Below are 21,146 nucleotides of genomic sequence, written 5' to 3' on the forward strand. Positions count from 1 at the left end.
TGACCTGAGACTGACAAATATTTGAGAAATGACTCCTCCAAGAGTAATCGGGTCTTATCAAGTTCGGACAAATATTTCAAGCTGTAGCCACAGGTCTCCTTTGGAAACCAGAGCCTGCCCCCAAAAAGTCCACTCTGATTGTCCCGTCTGGTACTGGTGCAATTAGAAGCGGCCTATCATTTCTCCCCCAGTGGGCCTTCAAACGCCACTCTCCAAACGTCACTTCATTTCTGAACTTGGTCAGCTGGAGTGGAGAATGCTTCAATCAAATCACAGGCCAATCCGCGCACCTAGTCGGCTATTTGAGCCATCTGATGTTATTCAGAGCTGTGCAAAGTTGAGCTGCTCGAGTTGTTATTTCCCTGCATCCTGTTAATGGGTGCCCTCCTGCAGGGTTGCTAGACCACGCTGTGGCACTCCATTGTTTTGTCATTTATTGACCCCCTCTCCTCACCCTCAGATCATTAGCAGGGCCATATGAAAAACAGAGCAGTGCGGTGGTTAACCGCGGCCCACCGCTGCCAGCTTATTTGCTTTTGATGAAATTATATTTGCTGGCGCTGACTTATGGGGGTGTGCTGGAGCGTGGCGTTTTGATGACTTGAATTATAGTTCAGCACAACCTCGAAAGGGGGGAAAAGTGACAGCAAGCCATACGTTTAATGAAGCAGAGGATTTTTATTGTGCTTATGTTTTGGCACTTGAGGTGTCACTGAAAATGAGAATGGTGTGGGTTGGTATAATTTCCATGGGAACGAGTCCCTATACTGATGAAATCATGCTATTTCCATCGTCTCGCTGTACTCAGTGCCCTCTGCCTGTATTTATAATGCTGGTTGTAACTTACATACACAGAACTGAAACCTTTAAGTAATATAAAGCAGGATTATACTGTTTTTGAAAGTAAAATAGGCTTTTATAGCATGTCATGCTGCTGTTTATTGCATATGCAGCTTTTGGATGTGCCGTTGTGTTAGGTAGATTTGTTCAAGCATTTGCATGCCAGTGCCAGTTGTTTATTAATAGAGGGCAGTGTAGCTTTGTACAGTGTAGGAGTAGATCCTGCATACATTTCAACACCAAACTGGAATCATCCATCCAGTTTTGGAGGAGAAGGAATTTATTCATATACACTTTCTGTCATGCAAATCAAGTAACCACAGTAGATGCAATAGAGTAGAATTACATTGAGTCAAGCCTTCTTCAGTGGTACACATGCACAATTGGATTTGCACCACTTAGATCCACAGTGAACCTGAAGCAGGTTCATTTGTCACTGTAGGACACATGATGGCGAAAGTCATAGCTAGAGACAGTGCAGCAGTGTCTCTGATTAATTCTTTAACCCCTTAAAATCCTGGGCTTATTACATCCTATGCTCTCAGAAAACACTATCTTTCAGGGTACAATATGTACCATATTACACTGCAGATACTCTGTGTTTTTTTTACCTTGCATTGACTCCATGCATCTGGTTTTGACTCCAGGCATTATATATAATTTTCCACTTAAAGTTGCACTATGTAAGATATTTTTGTTAGACCTGAAGTATACTGTCACTACGTCAAACTTGTAATTACAGAAAAACCTTTTTGGGTGCCATGTAGAACCCTTTTATCTATAGTACCTTCTCCATCAATCTCAAGAACCCTTTCACTATGCAAAGAACACTGTAATCATTTAAAGGGTTCTTTGAGTGTTCATGGTTCTATATAGAACCATTTTCTTTACTAAAGAACCCTTGAAGGACCATCTTTTTTAAGTGTGTAGCATTACTGAAGAAAAAAAACACACACAAAAATATGTGTCGATGTGCTCCTTTGAGTCACTCTGTAAAGCCTGAAAAAGTAATTTAAAAGTGTCAGGTCAGACTTTGTGGGAGATTTTCGTCACATGCACAGGCTCAAAAGGACATCTGGCTTGATATTTAGGCCTCGAATGCAAAATGAACATTCACTGATGAAGAAGACAATAGTAGAAAACTGATCACATACATCCTCAGTAGACACGTCCTTCCTTCCTTCCAAGTTTTGACGAAGTTCTCTTTGAATGCTCTTTCACCATGCTCACTAATGTCAGATTCATCCACTCGTAAAGGGTCCAAACCAAAACCATCATTGTGCAAAATGTTCTTCCATAAGAAGCATGTAATTACACATTCCCACCAGAGAGGTCTCCAAATCCCAAAATCTTACATGGTGTTGCTTTAAAAGAGTTATGAAAAGGTATAAATGTGCCCTTTTCTGGAAAAATGAATGCATTGTACCTTTGCAACTCATTTAAGGTACTCAATTGGACCTTAAGGACCACACTATACCTGAGGGTACATTTACGTTGTTTGGACTAAAACCTGTCTGGACAGTACCCTTTTTCTGATAGTATAAAGCTTACTGTTCAGTAACCACACTGAATACCATGCAAGCTAGCTGAGTTATTCTTAAGTTATAGAAGCAGTGTAATAAAGGTTTGGACTTGCTGACAGGTCTTGGCCATAATATAGCACAACACAATTCTCATGAGCATAGCTTTGTTTAAAAAAAGTGATGGGACAGGCATGAGGGTTTATAATGTAGCTAGCTAGCTAAAAGCTCTTGTAAAGTCTATATGGAAGACAAGTAATCATGATGTTTCCAATTATAAATTAATAACATCCCATGTTCATAAGTTATATTTTTCTTAAGAATCTGTTATCAGGTTGAACTTAGCCACTGCACTCGTCTCTGTTCAGAAACAAAGCATAGCATTTAACTACTATCTCCATTACCTCAGCACACACAACAAAAAACTCTACTTCTACTTCTACTGTCTTTCAAAAAATGGTGGGGACATAACTGGTCACTTCAAAAAGTGGTGGGGACATGTCCCTAGCACAATTTAAGCATATGATGTGATAAATAAATCAGTAGTAAGAAGTCTTTGTGCATCTTGTATACATTGATAGAAAAAACGGTAGCACACATAAAACACCAGTTGACCAAACGTTAACATTTATGTAACGTAGCCAAGATAAAGGGACCATAACTGAATTCTCGGGGTTGATTGCTGAAGACATTCCATTGGGTTAAAAGTAAGAGGTGGGCTTTGACAGACCTGAATGTGGAATTTGAATCCAGTCTGAGCCCAACAAACATTTGAGAAATGATGCCCAGACCTGTCCAAAACTGACATGAGTGGTTGGTCCCACCGGGTCCAGACAAATATTTGAGAAATGATCTCCAAACCAAACCAAGCCCAACATTAAATAGTTTTAACATGTCCAGCTGTACTATGGTGCTGTTTCACATCTCTAGTGTATCTCTTGCATTTCACTGTTCTCAGCATGTGAGGTTAATGGAAGGTGGTGAGATTTCCCACTCGTCCTCTCAGACGGAACCCATCACACACTATCAGCCTGGATGAGATCTCACGAGTTGAGATGGCATCAGTGAGTGCCCCCTTGCTTTATAATTAATGATGCACCCGAACAAGGATGTATATTTCATCAGGTCATGTAATATACAGGAGGCTTAATAGACTACTCATCTCTGTTAGTGAGATGCCACTCCACTATGCATCTCACGAAGTGGTCACAGGCCCACCTTCTTTCCTCTGAGATACACACACACACACACACACACACACACGCGCACACCACACACACACACACACACACATACACACACTCACCCAGTATGAAATGTACTCAAAATACAGATTAGGGTCCTGCTTATCAGAGGCCTCAACCTTTTTTGCAGCCATATAGACCCTGAACATGTTGGAGTGATGACAGGCAAGAGGCCCAGGCACTTAATAGAGGAACGGTTCCGCTAGCTCTTGACATCTTGTCAGAACAGGTGGGCACTGGTCACTTCAGCTTATCAGAAAGCCAGCAGGGCCATATCTAAGGATAGCAAATACATTCTCGGTCAACTTCACCTCAGCAAGGCTGCTCCCTAGTTCAGGGTGGTATACCTGTGTCGCACTACAATATTGACTTTTAGCTTCAGCAGTGTAAACCCATTAATGTCCATATCTAAAGTCAACCTGAAATCAAATTGACCTTTTTTTTATTTTGTTAGTTTGTTACTGCTCGTTTTAAGCATGATTCATCATAGCATACCATTTTATAGACAAAATTCTTGTTTTTCTGTAGTACTCCATCAAAATCTAATGACGCCCCTGCCTCTAAATCATTTTCTGAGTTTTGATTACATCACCATGCACCAGTGGGCAAAATAATTAACCAATAATGCCATGTGTCACATCCCCCTCCCACCACCACCCCACCTATCACTGAGTGAAAACTCTCAGCCAGCTCAGTGACCCAGAAATCAACAGAGTGGTGCAAATGTTCTCAGAGCTCAGATCTGAAGACATTTTTTATCTGGCTACAAAGTGAGTTTTTTCACTTAATTTTAGTGTTGAATTGAGTCTTTTGGTCACACTGAGTCTTTTGCCACAAAGCGTTCTTTAAGTGATGCTATAGAAGAACCACTTTAGGTTGCTAAAAAGACCATGCTTGAAAAAGATCTTTGTAAGTGTGCTCTTTTACAGGCATGTAGAAGCATCACATAATGTGAAATTTGAGGGTGCTTCCTAGAACGTATACATTATGCAGAGGTTCTTTAAAGTTTAAAAAGCTTTTTTTTTACACTCACATATCTCATTTTTACAAAAATCGTTGACTATAAAACCAGACATTTTCTGTCATTGTGTAAAGAACCCTTTCTGATAATTTTTTTAACAATGTAATTTTTGACAAAACAATAGAAAATTTGGTTGTGAATAAACAAGTATGAAAAATATTTATTAATTCCAAAAATTTTAATGGAAATGGTTAGATGTTCATTGAAGGTATAACTTAATGAAATGTCATCACTTTAGACCAATCTAGTGGTTAGACATATTGTGTAAATTGCTGAATGCATGAACAAGCATGTCAGGTTTGTAAGACATTTGAAGCACAGGACGCATAGGTTTTATCAGTACCACCCAGCACTACTGCTCCTTAATGGCAAACTTGCAAGAGCATGTTCAGCATTAAGGTTTTCATCTTACTTTCATTTAATCATGAATTTGGGGAACTGGGGATCTGACTAGAGCTACTGTATTTTTAATAGAATTTTGACAAGGACTTCATTTAGACACCCAAAGCTGTAATGGGGTTAGTGGAATGTTATCCAAGGGAACATCCTGTAACTGCGGTACATGTTAAATGCATGTTTTTTATCTAGAGTTGAAATCAATGGCATTTTTCACACAAATCTGTTGTTTTTGATGTTGTCACAGGCAGCTTTTACTTAATATTTTGAATTGCTATCCAGTGGATACTCCCAGTACTTTGGTAATAATTTCATTTCTGCTGCTATACATTATCTTAACTATTCTGCACTTTAGCATTGCTTCAGAATTTACCTAGATTTCCTTCACAGAGTGCTGCAGGCTTTTTACTGTGTTTACAGCTAGAGATGCGCAGAGCCAGAAGCTGTGAGTATATTTGTTCGTTGTTTCGGCAGAGGCAAAATTGAGCTCCCAATCCAAATTTACAGCGTATGCTGAATGCTTCTGTAGGCGAAACACTTACTAATCCAATCATTTATTGAAATGTATGTGCACAAACATTTATTGAAACCTTTTTACTACTAATGCACTCAGTTCAAGTGCTTTCATCAATATGCCTCTTTGAGTGGCCCTCTATCACTATATTTTTCTATCTCCGTTTGAGTCACTGAAACCCATACGTCCACCCACACATGCATAAAGGCTCCGTCTCCATATGTCTTATAATTGTGGTATGCGTTGCAATCTTCTCGCTGCAGTGCCATTAGTTATAACACAGTGATTATGATGACCAGGCATGCATCACAAGTTCTCCCCATGCTGTGTATAGGCCCTCTCCTGAGCGGCTAATGGAGGACATTAGCGCTGCATCTGTTGCGGTCCAACCAGTTGCCAGCTGATCTCCTCGGTGTCTGTTTCCAGGGCAGCGTCTTAGGCTGCGCCGCGACAATCGGTCTTTATGGTCTATAAAGCTGCAAGGCCACTCGCTGGCGGGACGGCGCGTATGATTTAAAGCTGAGCTCGTAAAGTCAGCCTCCAGTGCCCCCTCTGTATTAGTCTAATTGAAACGGAAGCGGCAGGATAATAATGCTATAACAACACGGCCCCGCTGCGCTGACACGCAGGTAATAAAGCAGAAACGGGACGGATAGCTGAGGTGGTGGGGCGGCCCCTCGCGTGACGCCTCATTGACTCCGTGAGGGGAGTGGCCCCCCCTCTTATCTCAGAGATTAGGCAGCTAGCAGGAGTACAGACCCCTCTCCACATGCCCTGGCACTGCCCGTACAACTGTGAGAGCATACAGTTGCAAGAAGTCTGTACAGTCCTTTACATGCAAATGCTGTATTTAATGGGGTGGTCATTTAGTGTAGCCTAATCTGAAGTAGTGGATATACTAAATCCCAATTTTTTTTTATTTAGTATGACTTTGACATCAAATATTTGCTTAATTTTCCATAAATTCTCAAAACGAGGCAAATTAGTTAGAATCTTAAAGCTACACTATGTAAGTTTTTGGGGTTTGGAGACCTCTCTCGTGGAAAAGTGTAATTACAAACAATGTGCAGAAGAACATTTTATAATGTCAGTTATTCTTCGGACCCCTTCCCGGAGTGGATTAATAGGATGATGGTGAGCGCGTTGAAAGAGTATTCAGAGAATCCTGTCAAAATTAGGTGAAGGACGTGTCTTCCAAGGATGTAAGTCAATGATCCAAGCAAACAGAACTTCTAATCACTGCCTCATTTGTTTCAAGACCTTGCCCTGACTGTGATTGGTCCACATATGACATGGTTGTGAAATTGCAAAGAGTGGGAATGTTTTCCAGTTTCTCCTGCTTTCTCCATCTCTTATCATTTTTTTTTCTTTTCAAATACTGATGCCAGCTCCTCTATCTGTTGCATTTTCTGCTTCTTTTAAGTCCACTGTTTAAAAATACTAAGATTGAGTGTTACATTAATATATTCACTTTGAATGAAAAAAAGATGAAAATATAATAAAACACAGTTTAAAAATCACTAAGAGAAACGAGTGAAACTCGTTCTACATATGCAGGCAGTGCTGTAGACACCAATGTGTCCATGATACACTAAAAATATTATCCAGCTTTTATGTCGCAACATCTTAAAGAAGGTTTGCTTCATTGCTGGATGTAAATCCAGAGAGTTCTGGCATGGTTTAAAGAAAGAACAGACGGTCATGAGGCAGACAGATCAGCTATCTTGAAGGCTCAATGATGCTTGCTAGGTTAGCTTTCGCTTGGTTATTAGCTTTCTCTCTCCAAGTTTATCTTGACTTGAACACAAGAGACCACAGGGGAGCATAGTTTGGTAAAAGTTGCCCTAGAACAGATGTGAGTGGTGAGAGCACTGTTTATGTGAACTGGTACCCAAGATTAGGACCACCCAGTGCACATTGAAAGAGGGAAATTCTGATGAAAAACACTGAGTTGTTTAGTGGACAATGGAAAGTTATTTACAGGACATACTTTGTACAAGTGTTTTGTGCACATAAGAGCAAGATTAACCTACTTAGAAATAAAACATGGATTTAGGTTCCTGGGGCTTTAAAGGGCAGTTAAAATTGCAATTGGCAGCTAATATTAGGGATGGAAATATGTTATCATTATTGTGATAAATTTCATCACGATTCACTTTTCTGCATATATCATGGCTTTCATCAGTACTTCTAGAACACAGAAGAACCTAATATTTCATAAAAAGACCAATTTTAAACAACTTATATCATCCATGTGTAGTAACTGTATAACTGTGTAGTTACGAGTAGCTGATTGGATGTCGACATCATTGTCACACTATATTATTTTATTTTTATCTTTTTACCAATTGCTAGCATAATACTAATTCACCAGGATTCAAGAAGGGACCATGCAAGCACATGCTTTTAAAGGGATGTTAACCTTTTCTGCCCTAGACACCCTGCCAGAACCAGATAAAAGTGTTCCTAGCAGTTATTCATTGAAATGCCTATGTGACCTCCATTTACAGAACACCTTAAGTTTTTTTTTTTTACATCAGCCAGTTTCACAAGGAGTAAGAGAGAATTTTATAGCTGCTCAGAATTGGATTTCAGTGTTCATTTGTTTATTTAAGAATTCTATGCATCGTTTTCACTGTGCTAGTAAAGGCTAAATCTCTTACATCAATCTCTAACATATCATAAGTAAAAATATGCAAACATCTGAATGATTTCATAATGAGTATAAAGAATATGCGTAGACTGCACCTCTGTGGTCATAAGAAATAAGAATCCTCCATTTAGTCATTAGGCTAGGCATTGTTATGCAAGGTTCTGTAACTGTTTCAGGGCCTGTGGTTCTCATTGTTGCTTTTTCTTGAATGCGGAGGAGTAGCACCACTCTTGGCCTCCTCTGCTTGCTTGGTGGAGGAACAGAATTGCAGTGATTTATCAAGCCATGGCTTTGCGTAGACAGAAATCGCAGGCTCATCAGACTGGAAGCAGAATTGAGCCGACGACAGAAGAAAAGCCAAACAAAAACATTTATTCCATTTGACAGGGCCTCCCACATTTCCAAGGCAATGCCAGAGGGATATGGATCAGATCCAAACTGTGATTTTGTATATTATATTAGAGGTTTTCTAGAACAGTCACAAATGTTCTTATCATGTATGAAGAGCAAACATAGATGTTAGCAATCTGCTACATAATGCTATACATGCAACGAATGGCATTTTGTGTTTTCCTGATGGGTTGATAATGAGTCTAATGGTTTAACAGGTGTTCTGGGACTGATTCCTGGTGCATGTTTAACATTGATGTGATCAGACATTCCCCCTAAAAAAACTCCAATTATGCATGTGGGTGCAGAGAACACATTACATACAGTAAAAAATAAACATTACCTCTTGCAAAGTAAAAACAATGCTGTTAGCTAGCTTGCTTTGCTTGTTATCTGCTATACTCCAGATGAGAGCATGGTCTAGATGAAATTGGGAGTGGGTTTTATAGGTGGCATATCCTTATTTGAAATTGTCCCCAGATGTGTATTCTCTTTACAAGTTCATGTTTGGCCCCACAAGACTATGGCCCAATCCCATTTCACCTCTTACCCCTACCACTTAGCCCTTACCCCTCCTTTTTTGCTCGTTTATGCCTAGGGGTAGGGTGTCCCAATGTTTGTTGGGATAGAGGGGTAGGGCGAAGTGTTAGAGCTACATGGCTCTCCAAATGGAGGCTTTTCAGAGGCCCACTCCAAACAGGTGTCATGAGGAAAAAAAAACAAACCGGCAAGATGGCTGCACAAGCAACCAAAGAAACCCACAGTGTTTTCTCACAATAAAAAATAACGATAAACACTGTATTATCTAAGTTTAATGTTGTTTCAATGTATTATGGTCTTTTTCTTCAAAACAAGCATAAAAGTTAAATTTCCCGTTCCACCTTAAATGGTGCAGCAGTCACATTCTGGGGCCTGAGGCATCAAAACTGCTGCATCATTTAAGGTGGAACTGGGAAATTCAAACAAGAAGATGGTAAATAGCTGACTTCAGCTTCATATCACTGAAGAATTAGGGTTGGGCGATAATAAATAAGTGTCGCAGCCCTCCTCTTTGAAGGGATATGATTCCCTAAATGTAAATAAAGCCCAGCAGTGAGGTTGCTGAACCTTACCGCTATCTGCTGCAGACTGTCAGAGTTGCCTACTATTACCGCTAGTAACGTTAGCCTGTTAATGAAGTAATGTTCTTTTTTATTTGAGGGTTTGTCCCATTTCGTAGGGGAAGATTTCAACCACTGGAACTCAGTTCCAAGTGGCAAGGTGACACTCAAAAACAAGGGGTAGGGGTAAAAATAAGAAATGGGATTGGGCCTATATCTTCCCCATCTTGGCAACTGCAAAACAGCTAATTTTTTATGGCACAAGTATTCCTAGCAGTGATTTTGTTAGGATGCCTTCGTAAGTTGCCTTTTTAAAACTGCTTATGAGTTTGTTTGCAGATGTGCTTATCATATATGAAGAGCAAACAGACATTAACAAGATAGAGAATAGCTCTGCATTTCCTCTTGTGAGATGCATTTCTTTCTTTGGGGAAGATAATAATAACATTGAGCAGGCACTATAACACCACTCGACACTTTTACCTCTTACTCACCACGCTGAAATGTAATTGAAGTTTTTTGTGTTGGGTGTAATGGTTCTTGGCTTTGGAAATTTACAGCTGAAAGTGCTCCCAGTGCTCTACTTGCTCTCTGTGCTGACAGATAGAGGCTAGTCTGAGGTCATCCCAGAGGACCTGAGTGCAATACACAATGTAAAATTCACGGATGGCAGGTGCCGTCCATATCTCTGTCCACTTAAAGGATAAGAGGGCTCGCAGAAGCCTGAGAGGATGAGAGAGCTAGAGTGTGACAGAGCAGGGCCAGGTCAAAGGTTGGGATTTATTGCCCTATTTAAGCCTGTACATATATTCTAGCCTGAGGCATCTCCTGCCAACAAAATCAATGGCAGCTCTCTGTTCTGAATTTCAACAGCTAACAACAAAGCTGGGACAATTACGGTCAGGCTGCAGGAGGAATGAGCTCTAGAAACATGCCAGTTATAAATTGCAAAAAACGCCCTCACAGGAGAAGAGAGAGAGAAAAATCTGTGATGGTGAAGCAATTCTTAGTTAAATGGTCACAGGCGGCGTAGCCTGGATTTGCTGCCCAGCAGGACCAGGAATCTATGCTAGGTTTGTTTGGACACTTGCTCATCAAAGCTTTCTCTGTGTGCTCAGGCTTTCTTTGCACAGTGCGCTTAAAGAAATATCTGATCTCTTTCTGCCACATCTGTCTTGTACAGTTGATTACCACAGGCAAGAATTTCTACCTGTACACAGTAAAACGACATAAAGCCTATAATAACCTATAGTCCCAAAAACCTGTTTGAGTTCAAATTTGTTCTATTTCTGCTTTTAGATCATCCATTTGATCATGCTAGATTTAGGCACTTGAGGCTTAGAGGCTGATGTAGAGAGAACCAGGGTTTGGAAAAGGCAGCAATGAATGGTCTTTAGTGGCAACTGGTGGACAGGGTATTGACTTTCTCTTATAAATTCAGAGTTAAGTAGTTTTTGCAAGGCCAAAACTGACCGACTCTGCTGTTGTGAATCGCATTAACAGCCGCTTCTGAGGTATTTTAGATGTGCCTGTCGAATCGACAGATAGACGTGGGCCTAGTTCCAGAGCAAAATCACTGAGGGTGCATTTGAAATTAAAAGTGTGAGGGCACATCCGTTTATGTATATGCATAATGGAGTTTGTTTCTTAGAAGCCTCAACAACTAAATATTGTGGCATTCTGCTGCTGGCTGGTGCTGGCGCCTGAGACTCTGGAGGTGTGGCTAGGCAGATGGCCAGACGCAAAGGCTCATGGTAGCGAGCGCCCTCCAACAAAGGGATTTATGTTGTTTAGTGTTGGCTGTTGTCAGTTTAAGTTGTGTATATGTGTTTGTTGTGTTGTTTCGTCACCGTCAGGATGAAGGGTTTTTAGTGGTCTTTATGAGCCCCTTTCTGCTGGTATGTTCAGTAAAGAGCACTTCTTACAGCAAAATAATAGCTAGCAGGAATTTAGTGCAATTTAGTCCCTTTGCCTTCATTACAGCTTCTATTCTTTTTATGATACTTGTTCTACAAAGTTCTTTCTTAGAAGATTAATATTTTCTGCTTCTTTTGATCCAAATAATCCCAAACACATGAGAACACCAGCATGTTCTGAGGTCTACCAGGTCTTGCATGGTTGTTAGGAGTCCCAACTTTCTCTGATAACTGTTAATAATTTTTGAACTCCAGTTTTGGAAGCTTCTGTTTTCCATGTATTTTCCATTGATTTTCCCCTCCCTTATGTAAGTGGAGTATCTTATATCAAATCCTATACCTTATATGAATGGCTCACTTGCATTCAATAGCTGTTTGGACTGGAAATTAAATAAATAAAAAGTGGTCTCTGACTTTTGCATCTGAAGAACCGTTTCATCATGCAGAGAACGATTTAAGCATGCAAATGGAGATTTGATGGTTCTATACAGAATCATTGTCTTTACTAAAGGACCTTGAAGAATCATATATTTTAAAAGTGTAGACTCTTATCTAAGAACATATCATAGTAATATGTAAATCAGTTACACTACTGTATCTCTACTGCTTCTTTGTTCAGTCCAGAAACACCTGCTCACTGCTGTCTCTGTTTAGTTTTCCATTAAGTAGAATATATTGCAGGGTTTTAGGTATAGTTCCCATGTGCTATGATCCTTATGGCCAGGGCGAGAGTGTTTCGCAGGCAGGCAAAGCGAGGGTCTACTTTATTGCTTCCATTAGGGACAATGTGAGTCTAATCCATCATCTTAGGAGACTAATGATTGCCTGCATGCATCCCAGCAGGCCCAGACTGTCAGGGGAGAGCGATACAGACACTGCTCAGCGTTTCGGCCTATTTGTCTTCACGGGAATGCCTGTTCACAGTCAGAGAGGGGGGTCACATTCTGACTGCTGGGCTAGAGGACAGGGAGAGGGGAAGCGCATCAGTGATAGACCCTCAGAGACAGTGTTAGACTAAGAAAGACAGGGGGAGGTCTAGTATGGTGGAATATTAAGTCAACCAGTGTCCGGTGGGAGTTTGCTAACTGTAAAAATCTGAGGTCTTTTGCCAACTTTTATGGGCTACACTTACAGTCTAGTTCGTAATTAGGCCACGTTCACAAGGACGTTTTAGTATTTACTAAAAACTAATATCACAGTGTCTTGTTATTGGTTTCAGTGAGAATAATACATTTGCAAACAACATAATAATGCACGAAAATCATGCTTCTCTGTCTGTTGAAAAAGTCACACTTTTGATGGAACATGCTCACACTCAACACAGTCTCATCTTTTACTTACTTTTGGTAATATTAGTGTTGACATAATATGTTATGCCATGTTTATATAGAAATTATGACCACATTTGCATCAAGTAAACCCTTTTTTTCATTGTAATATTTGTTTTGAAAAGTTTTAGCCTCAGCATTGTTTGCTTAAAACATCACTAACTTTCTCTCTGATCTCCCCCCTGCAGCATTTGTGTTGAGCTGTAACTTCCCCGAGCGGCCGGCCTATGGGGACGTATCTGTGAGCAGTCTGCATGCAGGAGGAGAGGCATACTTCTACTGCTTTACTGGCTACCAGCTGCAGGGCCCCTCCACTCTCACCTGCCGAAATGCTAGCACTCCTTTCTGGAGTGGAAAAGAGCCCCAGTGTGTGGGTGAGTGAGATGCACAACCATCAGCCTAGCATTAAGTGGTGAATGAGATTTAGCAATGAATGCATGAATTTGTACTTTTTTTATGGGACTCATGCAGTGTCATCCTTTTACAAAGCCATACTACCATGAAGCCTCTGCAGTTTTAGGACATCATTTTTAGGACTTTTTTGTAACCTTTTGTCACTTAGCCTTTTGAAAAGGGGGATAATACTTTACTGTGCGACAGTGTTCATAAAGCTACATGGCACCTACATAAGCTTGTCATGACAACTGACATAAACCTTCATTTATAAAGGCATATTCCATGATGTAATCTGAATACTTTCTGTTATCTTTGGATTGCTTGTCCTTTTAAAGTCATATAATGAAATGAAAACAAGAGAGACGTTATTTTAGCAAGACTTTTCCAACAAGAATTTACCTTAAGACAAGGTAAACACAGAAACTGCACTGTTTTGTGAAACAGACTCTCACTAGGTGTCATGTAGCCTAATGAACATTGCTCTAGAGTAAAGTGCTACCAAAGGCATTTGTATGTCAAAATGGTAACAGCTACAGGCCAATATTCTGTTATTTAGATATTCTCTAGGGTTAGTCAAGCTACTTGTTGTGCCCTCCTCCAATATTATACAGCGTATACTTCCGTCCTAAAACTATTAGCAGAACATTTGGCCTAATTATGGCAGAATACACACTGCAAATGGATGTACACTATATGTACAAAAGTATTAGGACACCTACACATTACACCTACAGGGTCTTTAATGACATCCCATTCTAAAACCATAGGCCTTAATAGTGCCCCCCCTTTTGCAGCTGTAACAGCTTCCACTCTTCTGGGATGCTTTCTACAAGATTCTGGAGTGTATCAGTGGAAATTTTAGCCCATTTATCTAGAAGAGCATTTGTAAGGTCAGACACTGATGTTGGACGAGAGGGCCTGGCTCGCAATCTTTGTTCTAGATGATCCTAAAGGTGCACGATGGGGTTGAGGTAAGGGCTCTGTGCAAGCCAGTCAGGTTCCTCGCACCAAACTAACCCAGCCAGGCCTTTATAGACCTTGCTTCGCACACTTGTGCACCGTCGTGCTGGAACAGAAAAGGGCCTTCCCCAAACTGTTCTCACAAAGTTGGAAGCATAGAATTGTCCAAAATGTCTTGGTATGCTGAAGCATTAAGATTTCCCTTCACTGGCACTAAGGACCCCTGAATACAACCTCATAGCATTATACCTCCTCTACCAAACATTACACAATGCAGACATGCAGGTGACATTCGTCTGGCATTTGCCAAACCCAGACTTGTCCATCAGACTGCCTGACAGAGAAGCCTGATAGAGAGTCCAGTGGCGGCATGCTTTACAGCACTCCATCTGATACTTGGCATAAGGCTTGCATGCAGCTGCTCAACCATGGAAATCCATGCCATGAAGCTCTGGGCGCTCATTTTTTCTGTTGATGTTAATACCAGTCAGTAGAGCATTGGTGACTTTTATGTAATATGTGCTTCAACACTCGATGATCCCACTCTGTAACTTTACGTTGTCTGACACTGTGTGGCTGAGTTGCTGTGATTCCTAAACACGTCCACTTTTTAAAAATACCACTCACAGTTGGTCGTGGATTATCTAGGAGGGAAGAAATTTCACAAACTGACTTGTTGCAACAATAGCATCTTATTACAGTACCATGCTCGAATTCAGTGAGCTCTTTAGAATGACCCATTCTTTCACAAATGTTTGTAAGGGCAGACTGCATGGCTAGGCACTTGATTTTATGCATCTGTGGTAATGGGACTGAATGAAACACCTGCATTCAATAATTAAGAGGTGTGTCCCAATACTTTTGTCCATATAGTGTATCTCAAATCAAGAAGCAGGTAGATGTTGAAAGCTCCAGAAACTAGCTGCATTGTAACCCAGTCTGCAGCTGTGTAAACATCTATAATAATCCCTAGAGATGCAAAATGTGCTTATTTCCACCAATTTTCAAATGTGCTTATTTCCACCACTATGGAGCAATCTTAGAAGTGCTCAGTGGCAATTATACATTCTCGTTCTGCCTCTCTTGGAAACACCCACAAGCCCTCACTCATTTCATTCAGTTACAAAAGGCCCTCCGTGCCCTGGCAGTTCCCTTGGCACCAAACAGCACTCATAGCAGTGTGTGTAAATATTTTCTCCGCTCAGGTGTAATTTAACTTGATTGGAGAACAACTCCCCATGCTCCCGCTCCCTCCTCCTCCAGTGTTAATTGAGGTTTGATCATTGATTTGGGCTGTAATGGTATTAACCGCTGTGCGTGTGCTAGCAGGTGGTGAATATTAACAACTGGCCAACCCTCAAGGCGCTCCAGCGTAACAGACAAGCAATGCGATCTTCATTGCATGAATAAGAACTTTTTTTGAGAGAAAAAGAACCCCAGAGCATTGGAGACTTTTCCTTTTGCATAACAAACACAGAGGCATCTTAGATTCTGAGCTAGGCTGCTGCCCTCCCTAAAGGAGGCCTGTTTTGATGAAGGATCTCGTTTACTTGTTTAGAGGTGCGGCATCAGCGGCATGAATAGTGAGGAGGCGGCGTTCGCCCGGAGCAGAGCCCGGGATTTCTCATTTTCAGCATTGATCAGAGCGAAGGAGCCCAAATGTGGCGTTTAAGAAGCGCGCTGTGGCCCTGCTGAGTGCGGCCAGAGCCCGGCCGGCCTGCCTAAGGGTGATTACTGACCAGACGTGGGCAGGCTGCCAGAGACTACAGCTCTGGTTTAATTATGCTCTGCCCGCCTGGCTAACCTTCACCTGATTGGCCCCTATGCTCCCCCTGCCCAACAACAATTCTGCTGCTTTCCCTATGCTTTTACACATACAGCTTACAAGGAGTCTTTACATTTGTTTGTTATCTTATGGGTATTATAATCCCTCTTTTTTCTCTCACAGATTTGCTTGTTTTATTCCTGGTATTATACAGTACTGTGCAACCACCCTTCATTTATTTAGTTTCCTGTCAAAACAGCCATTAAGTTGTTATTTTTCAGAAGATGTTTCTGAGCAATTTAGATATAAGACAATCTGCTTGCATAAGGAAGGAGAAAGTAAAAGAAGTAGGTGAAAAAGGCCAAAGTTCTGGAGTTCCAAAAAAAAGTAAAGAGAAAAAAATGACTCCTAACAGCCATGCAAGACCACCAAAACAAACACCATCAGATAATCAGCACTTAAAGCTTTCATCTCTGAGAGAGAGAAGAAAAAAAGCTCCACTCTTACTTCAGATCTGAAACAATCTACAGGTGTTTCTGTCCATCCTCCCCTGTGAGAAGACAACTCAACACTATGAGTCTGTAGGATGTGTAGCTGTTAAGAAGCTCTTACTAGGAAAAGGAAATAGACAAAAAAGAAGAACATTTACAAATCAAACAAAGAATCTGCTGGTGTTCTCAGAACAATGGACTGACCACCCTGGACTCCAGACAACATCACTGAATGTATTTGGGATTGAAAGAAGCAGAAAATGCAACCAACTTCTAGATAAGATAAGATAAGATAAGATAATGCTTTATTAGTCCCACAACGTTCTAAGTTCAAAGTTCCAAGACTGAACTTTGGAGGTGTGAAAAAAATGTCCCTGCAGATTTCTTTGAAAAACAGAAAGCACGTTTCCCAAAAAGAATGGAAGCTGAAATAAAGACAAAGGGTGCACATGCTAAATACTAAATAAATTGATATTATATTTAGTTGCTAAGGTTTCTGTGTAATTTTCTGTTAAATGCATGCTTCCTGCTTTTATCCTGACACTGAAAAATGTGCTTGTACTTAATGGCTGTTTTACCTGGAAATGAAATAAATAAAGGGGGGACTCTGACTTTTGCACAGCACTATTTTCATGCCATTTTGTGGCGTCCACCACGGACCACGCTGCCATGAGGAGCTTAGGCGTTGCGGCCAGGCAAAGAGAGTTTCGGGAGGCGACACACTCCCAGTTCAGATAGGGACTGTTATCGTTGCTGTTGATGAATTTAATTGAATTGATTGTGAAATGAAGTCTCATTAAAGAGCACCACTTGGTTCCATTGGCCTGTACTGTAGGGGTATATCCATGTGTTTTTAGGACTGTTCTTGTATGTTGTTACATGGCCATCAGTCATGTTTGTCTCTCTGTCTTTGTTTCTCTCAATCTCCTGTCCTCCAGCGGCCTGTGGTGGAATGGTGAAGAATGCCACTCTCGGCCGCATCGTGTCCCCTGGTTTCCCTAGCAACTACAGCAACAACCTGACCTGCCACTGGGTGCTGGAGGCTGCAGAGGGCCAGCGGCTGCATGTGCACTTTGAGAAGGTGGCCCTCGCTGAGGACGACGACAGGTCAACACACACACACACACACAGCACCAGCCTGAATGCTCAAGAATAGGCTATTGCGCTCTGACACACAAACACACGTTTGTTTTTCTATATGTCAGGAAATAGGGGTCGAACAGAAGTATCGTATGTAAATACCTATGTGTAATAAGAATTTTCTAAGCCTACCCTTCAGTTAACCTCAGTAACCAAAAAGAAATGATTTTGTAATGAAACATGTATCTTTATAAAAACACTTTAAAAAGTCAGGACTATTTGTTGGTTCTGAAATTATCCAAGAGTTTCATGTGACTTAACATTAGAATCAGCTGCCATATTGATGACCTGCTGGACAGACTGGTATAGATCACCGGTGAAGCCACATGTCACTCAGTTGTTTATTATGGGGGCTTACTGCATCCATTATATGATTCAAAATGATAGTGGTATCTCGATTTGATACATTTTTTGATTTTTGATGCCTGACAGAGCCAACAATCTAATGCACTAGTCATGAGCTAATGCTTTAGCCCCAAACTAACACACTAGTCTCAATTCTCAAGGTCTCGAGCTGTAGCTTTTTACAATATCGAGCATAGAGACAGTAAACCCATGCCTGTAAAGAAGTCATTTGTACTGCATAAATGCTCTTTTTTCATTTTCAACCAATCTGCATAACTATGGTGTTATTTGAATAGCACTGTATTATTGATCTTAATTTTGTAGGCATAACTGTACTAATCAAGTGAGTCTTTCGTGCATCAATAGCTCCAGCATTAGGCTAGTAAAAAAGTACTGTTATTTAGTAATCATCGTCTAATCAAATATGCATATATCTGTACAGGTACTCACGCCAGTAACACACTAAACCAGCCGCAACTTACCAGCATAAAATAAAGGCCGTCGCAAACCAGACACGCCCTGGCGTGCAGCATCTCGTAGCGTCACATACAGGGTTGGGAAGTAACGCAATTCATGTAATGGCCTTACGTAATTAGGATAGAAAAAAAAGTAACTGTGGTTTCTTTCTTTAGTAGTTTTAGAGTGATTATTAATATATTAATATGTGTAAATGATCATTATTTGTAACTAAGAAGATCAGCTCACACCTAGTTTTTGTGTGAAATGAACGCTTATATAAACTTTATAAACTAGTACACATTGATTTCTGTGGGCCACTGAACGTGCTGAGTTGATTAGGGAGCGTCTACCAATTACCATCATAAAAGTCTGAGCAGGACGCACTGACATGAAACCATATAATCCAGTACCGCCTTTCAGCAGATAAAACACAACGGATGGCCAGTCAGAGTTTTTAGACTGACCTTTATTTATGATTACTGTTGATGAGGAGTCTCAAAAAATTTAAACCAGATTGATATTTTGACTTTGGCATGATGAACAACTACTTTTTGTAAAAAAGGACAAAGAAGGAAAAGTCCCAGGAGAGCAGTAAAATTTTTAACTATATTGCATTTGATCCAATGTACCAAATCATTCTACACTAATTACTTGTTTTTCCTTGTGGTTTAGTCTAAATTTAGTCTCAGTGTACTGATTTAAAAAAAAAAAAACATCCTTCTAAAAATCACTGTTTTTTCTGGGGTGCAAAGCTTGATTTTTGAACTTCAGGGTTTGAGTATACATGTCTAAACTCAAACAAATGATACTGTTATACAAATTTGACATGTTTATCTTTGAAATATTTGCCCATTTGGCCAAAAATGAGATCATTGCAGACCATTTCTGTGAGGCATAATATTTAAGTCACATATACTCTATCATTTTTCTTTTTTTTTTCTTTTTTTTGGCATGTGTTAAGTTAAATTCTTGTTAAAATATCTTGTTGAAATTGTTTTTCTCTTTTCTTTATTTTATTATATGTCTTCAATTAAGGGCAAGTAATCCAAAAGTAATGGAAAGTAATGAGATTACATTACTTTAATACAGCAATCCTTTGAAATTGTCAGTAATCTGTAACCGAGCACATTTTTATAGTAACCCTCCCAACCCTGGTCACAGAAACGAAGTGTTTAACATCACTTATCACACTTGCCATGCGTTACTACCTCTTCACAAACTGGCTGAGCTGAAAGACATGAGCTGAAAAGGGCTAGGATGTTAACATTAGCTGAGGTAACTTACCATTAGGATCTGTCTGTCTGACTGCCTTCCTCTGTGTAAATGTCAAGCCACTAATGATCTACTGTGGCTTTCTGTAGTCTGATTATGACTTTAATTTGATGTAGTAATGGCAAAATGCTGTGTGGTGCACTGTGATGCACTGAGAAATTAAACAGTACTTGTTGGAGCACCGGCGTGCGTCAATGCGGTATGTCGGCACCAGCATACGTACCTCCATTAAAAACAAAGGTTTTGGATGTTGCACAACACAATGCAGCGTGTCCAGTGTGTGACGACATTAAAGCATGAGAGACTCCGGTTCTTTCATGGATTTTTTCACGTTTCATCAGATAACCATAATGAAAGCACAATAAGTGTGTTTCATTGCAGCGCATAATGTAGAAACCTTTACTTTATGCAAGTTGCTTAATGTTCTGTTTAATAAAAAAAGCCTTCATTTTATTTGTAGCCATTATTAGTCATTAGCTATGCTAATGCTAAATCCTGCTAGTCCTTAAAGAACGTGTTAAACTAGGTCGTCATCATGGTGTTCGTGACTAAAAAGTAATGTGACTGAAATGTGTGAATATATTAGCCTTGTTTTTCTCTGGTTTTCCTACCAAGGCAGGACATTTGTGTCCTAAAAAAAGTACAAACACACGCACGCACACGCTTCACTGTCACATACTGATTGTCCATCAGATATTCTAACAATCAAAGTGTCACTACAGAGGCCTTCTTTGGTGCTGTCATACTTCTTTTAAGCACCAAATGTGCTTCGTCACGCTGTTAGAGCCTTCTTGAAGATACAGCAAAGAAAGAAGCGAGGCACAGTGTGTGTGTGTGCCCTCCACAGTTTCCAAGATCATACACTTCTGCTCTTTCAAAATAATTTAGAATAATCAAATTCCCTGCTGGTAATGCAGACAAAGTGATTAGAGGCCAGTCTGGGGCTTCAGGAAGGGGATTAAGTTATTTTTATTAGCAGGATCCACCGTTTCTGCAGGCTACGCTAACAAATGGACTTTTAATGAGGTCACTTGCTGCTCAGCTATTCAGAATGGTATCAGGCAATTATCATGCAAACTGCCAAAAGACGGGCCCAGAACTCTCAGCACTGTTATATATCTTCTGCCAGCTTTGTTTTTTTACTGCTTAAGAGAAGTGCAGTGTGTTCTCTTATTGTCTGCAGGTTACTGATCAAAAATGGAAACAACATAGACTCAGCCACGCTCTACGATTCATATGAAGTGGAATATCTACCTAACGAGGGCATTGTGAGCTCCACCAGACATCTTTTCATCGAGTTCACCACCGATGGCTCAGGCACCAACACGGGAGCAGCCATCAGATATGAAGGTATGGACAAATGCAGCCTCGGCTCCAGACAGGTGTCATCCGGTCA

At 40.5% G+C, this 21,146-nt stretch overlaps 1 protein-coding gene across 2 annotated transcripts in view; it reads left to right on the plus strand.

Annotated features, from left to right (window-relative positions):
• The window catches only part of sez6b (seizure related 6 homolog b), a 270,984-nt gene that overhangs the window by 201,372 nt on the left and 48,466 nt on the right, over nt 1-21,146 (plus strand). For both annotated transcript variants that reach the window (XM_036561553.1, XM_036561557.1), the window contains exons 5-7: nt 13,111-13,296; nt 17,473-17,641; nt 20,934-21,100. In XM_036561553.1, the coding sequence (XP_036417446.1) occupies nt 13,111-13,296; nt 17,473-17,641; nt 20,934-21,100 (522 nt within the window). The remainder of the gene's footprint in view (nt 1-13,110; nt 13,297-17,472; nt 17,642-20,933; nt 21,101-21,146) is intronic.

The sequence above is a fragment of the Colossoma macropomum genome, unplaced genomic scaffold (assembly GCF_904425465.1).
Source record: "Colossoma macropomum unplaced genomic scaffold, Colossoma_macropomum, whole genome shotgun sequence".
Classification (NCBI taxonomy): Eukaryota; Metazoa; Chordata; class Actinopteri; order Characiformes; family Serrasalmidae; genus Colossoma; species Colossoma macropomum.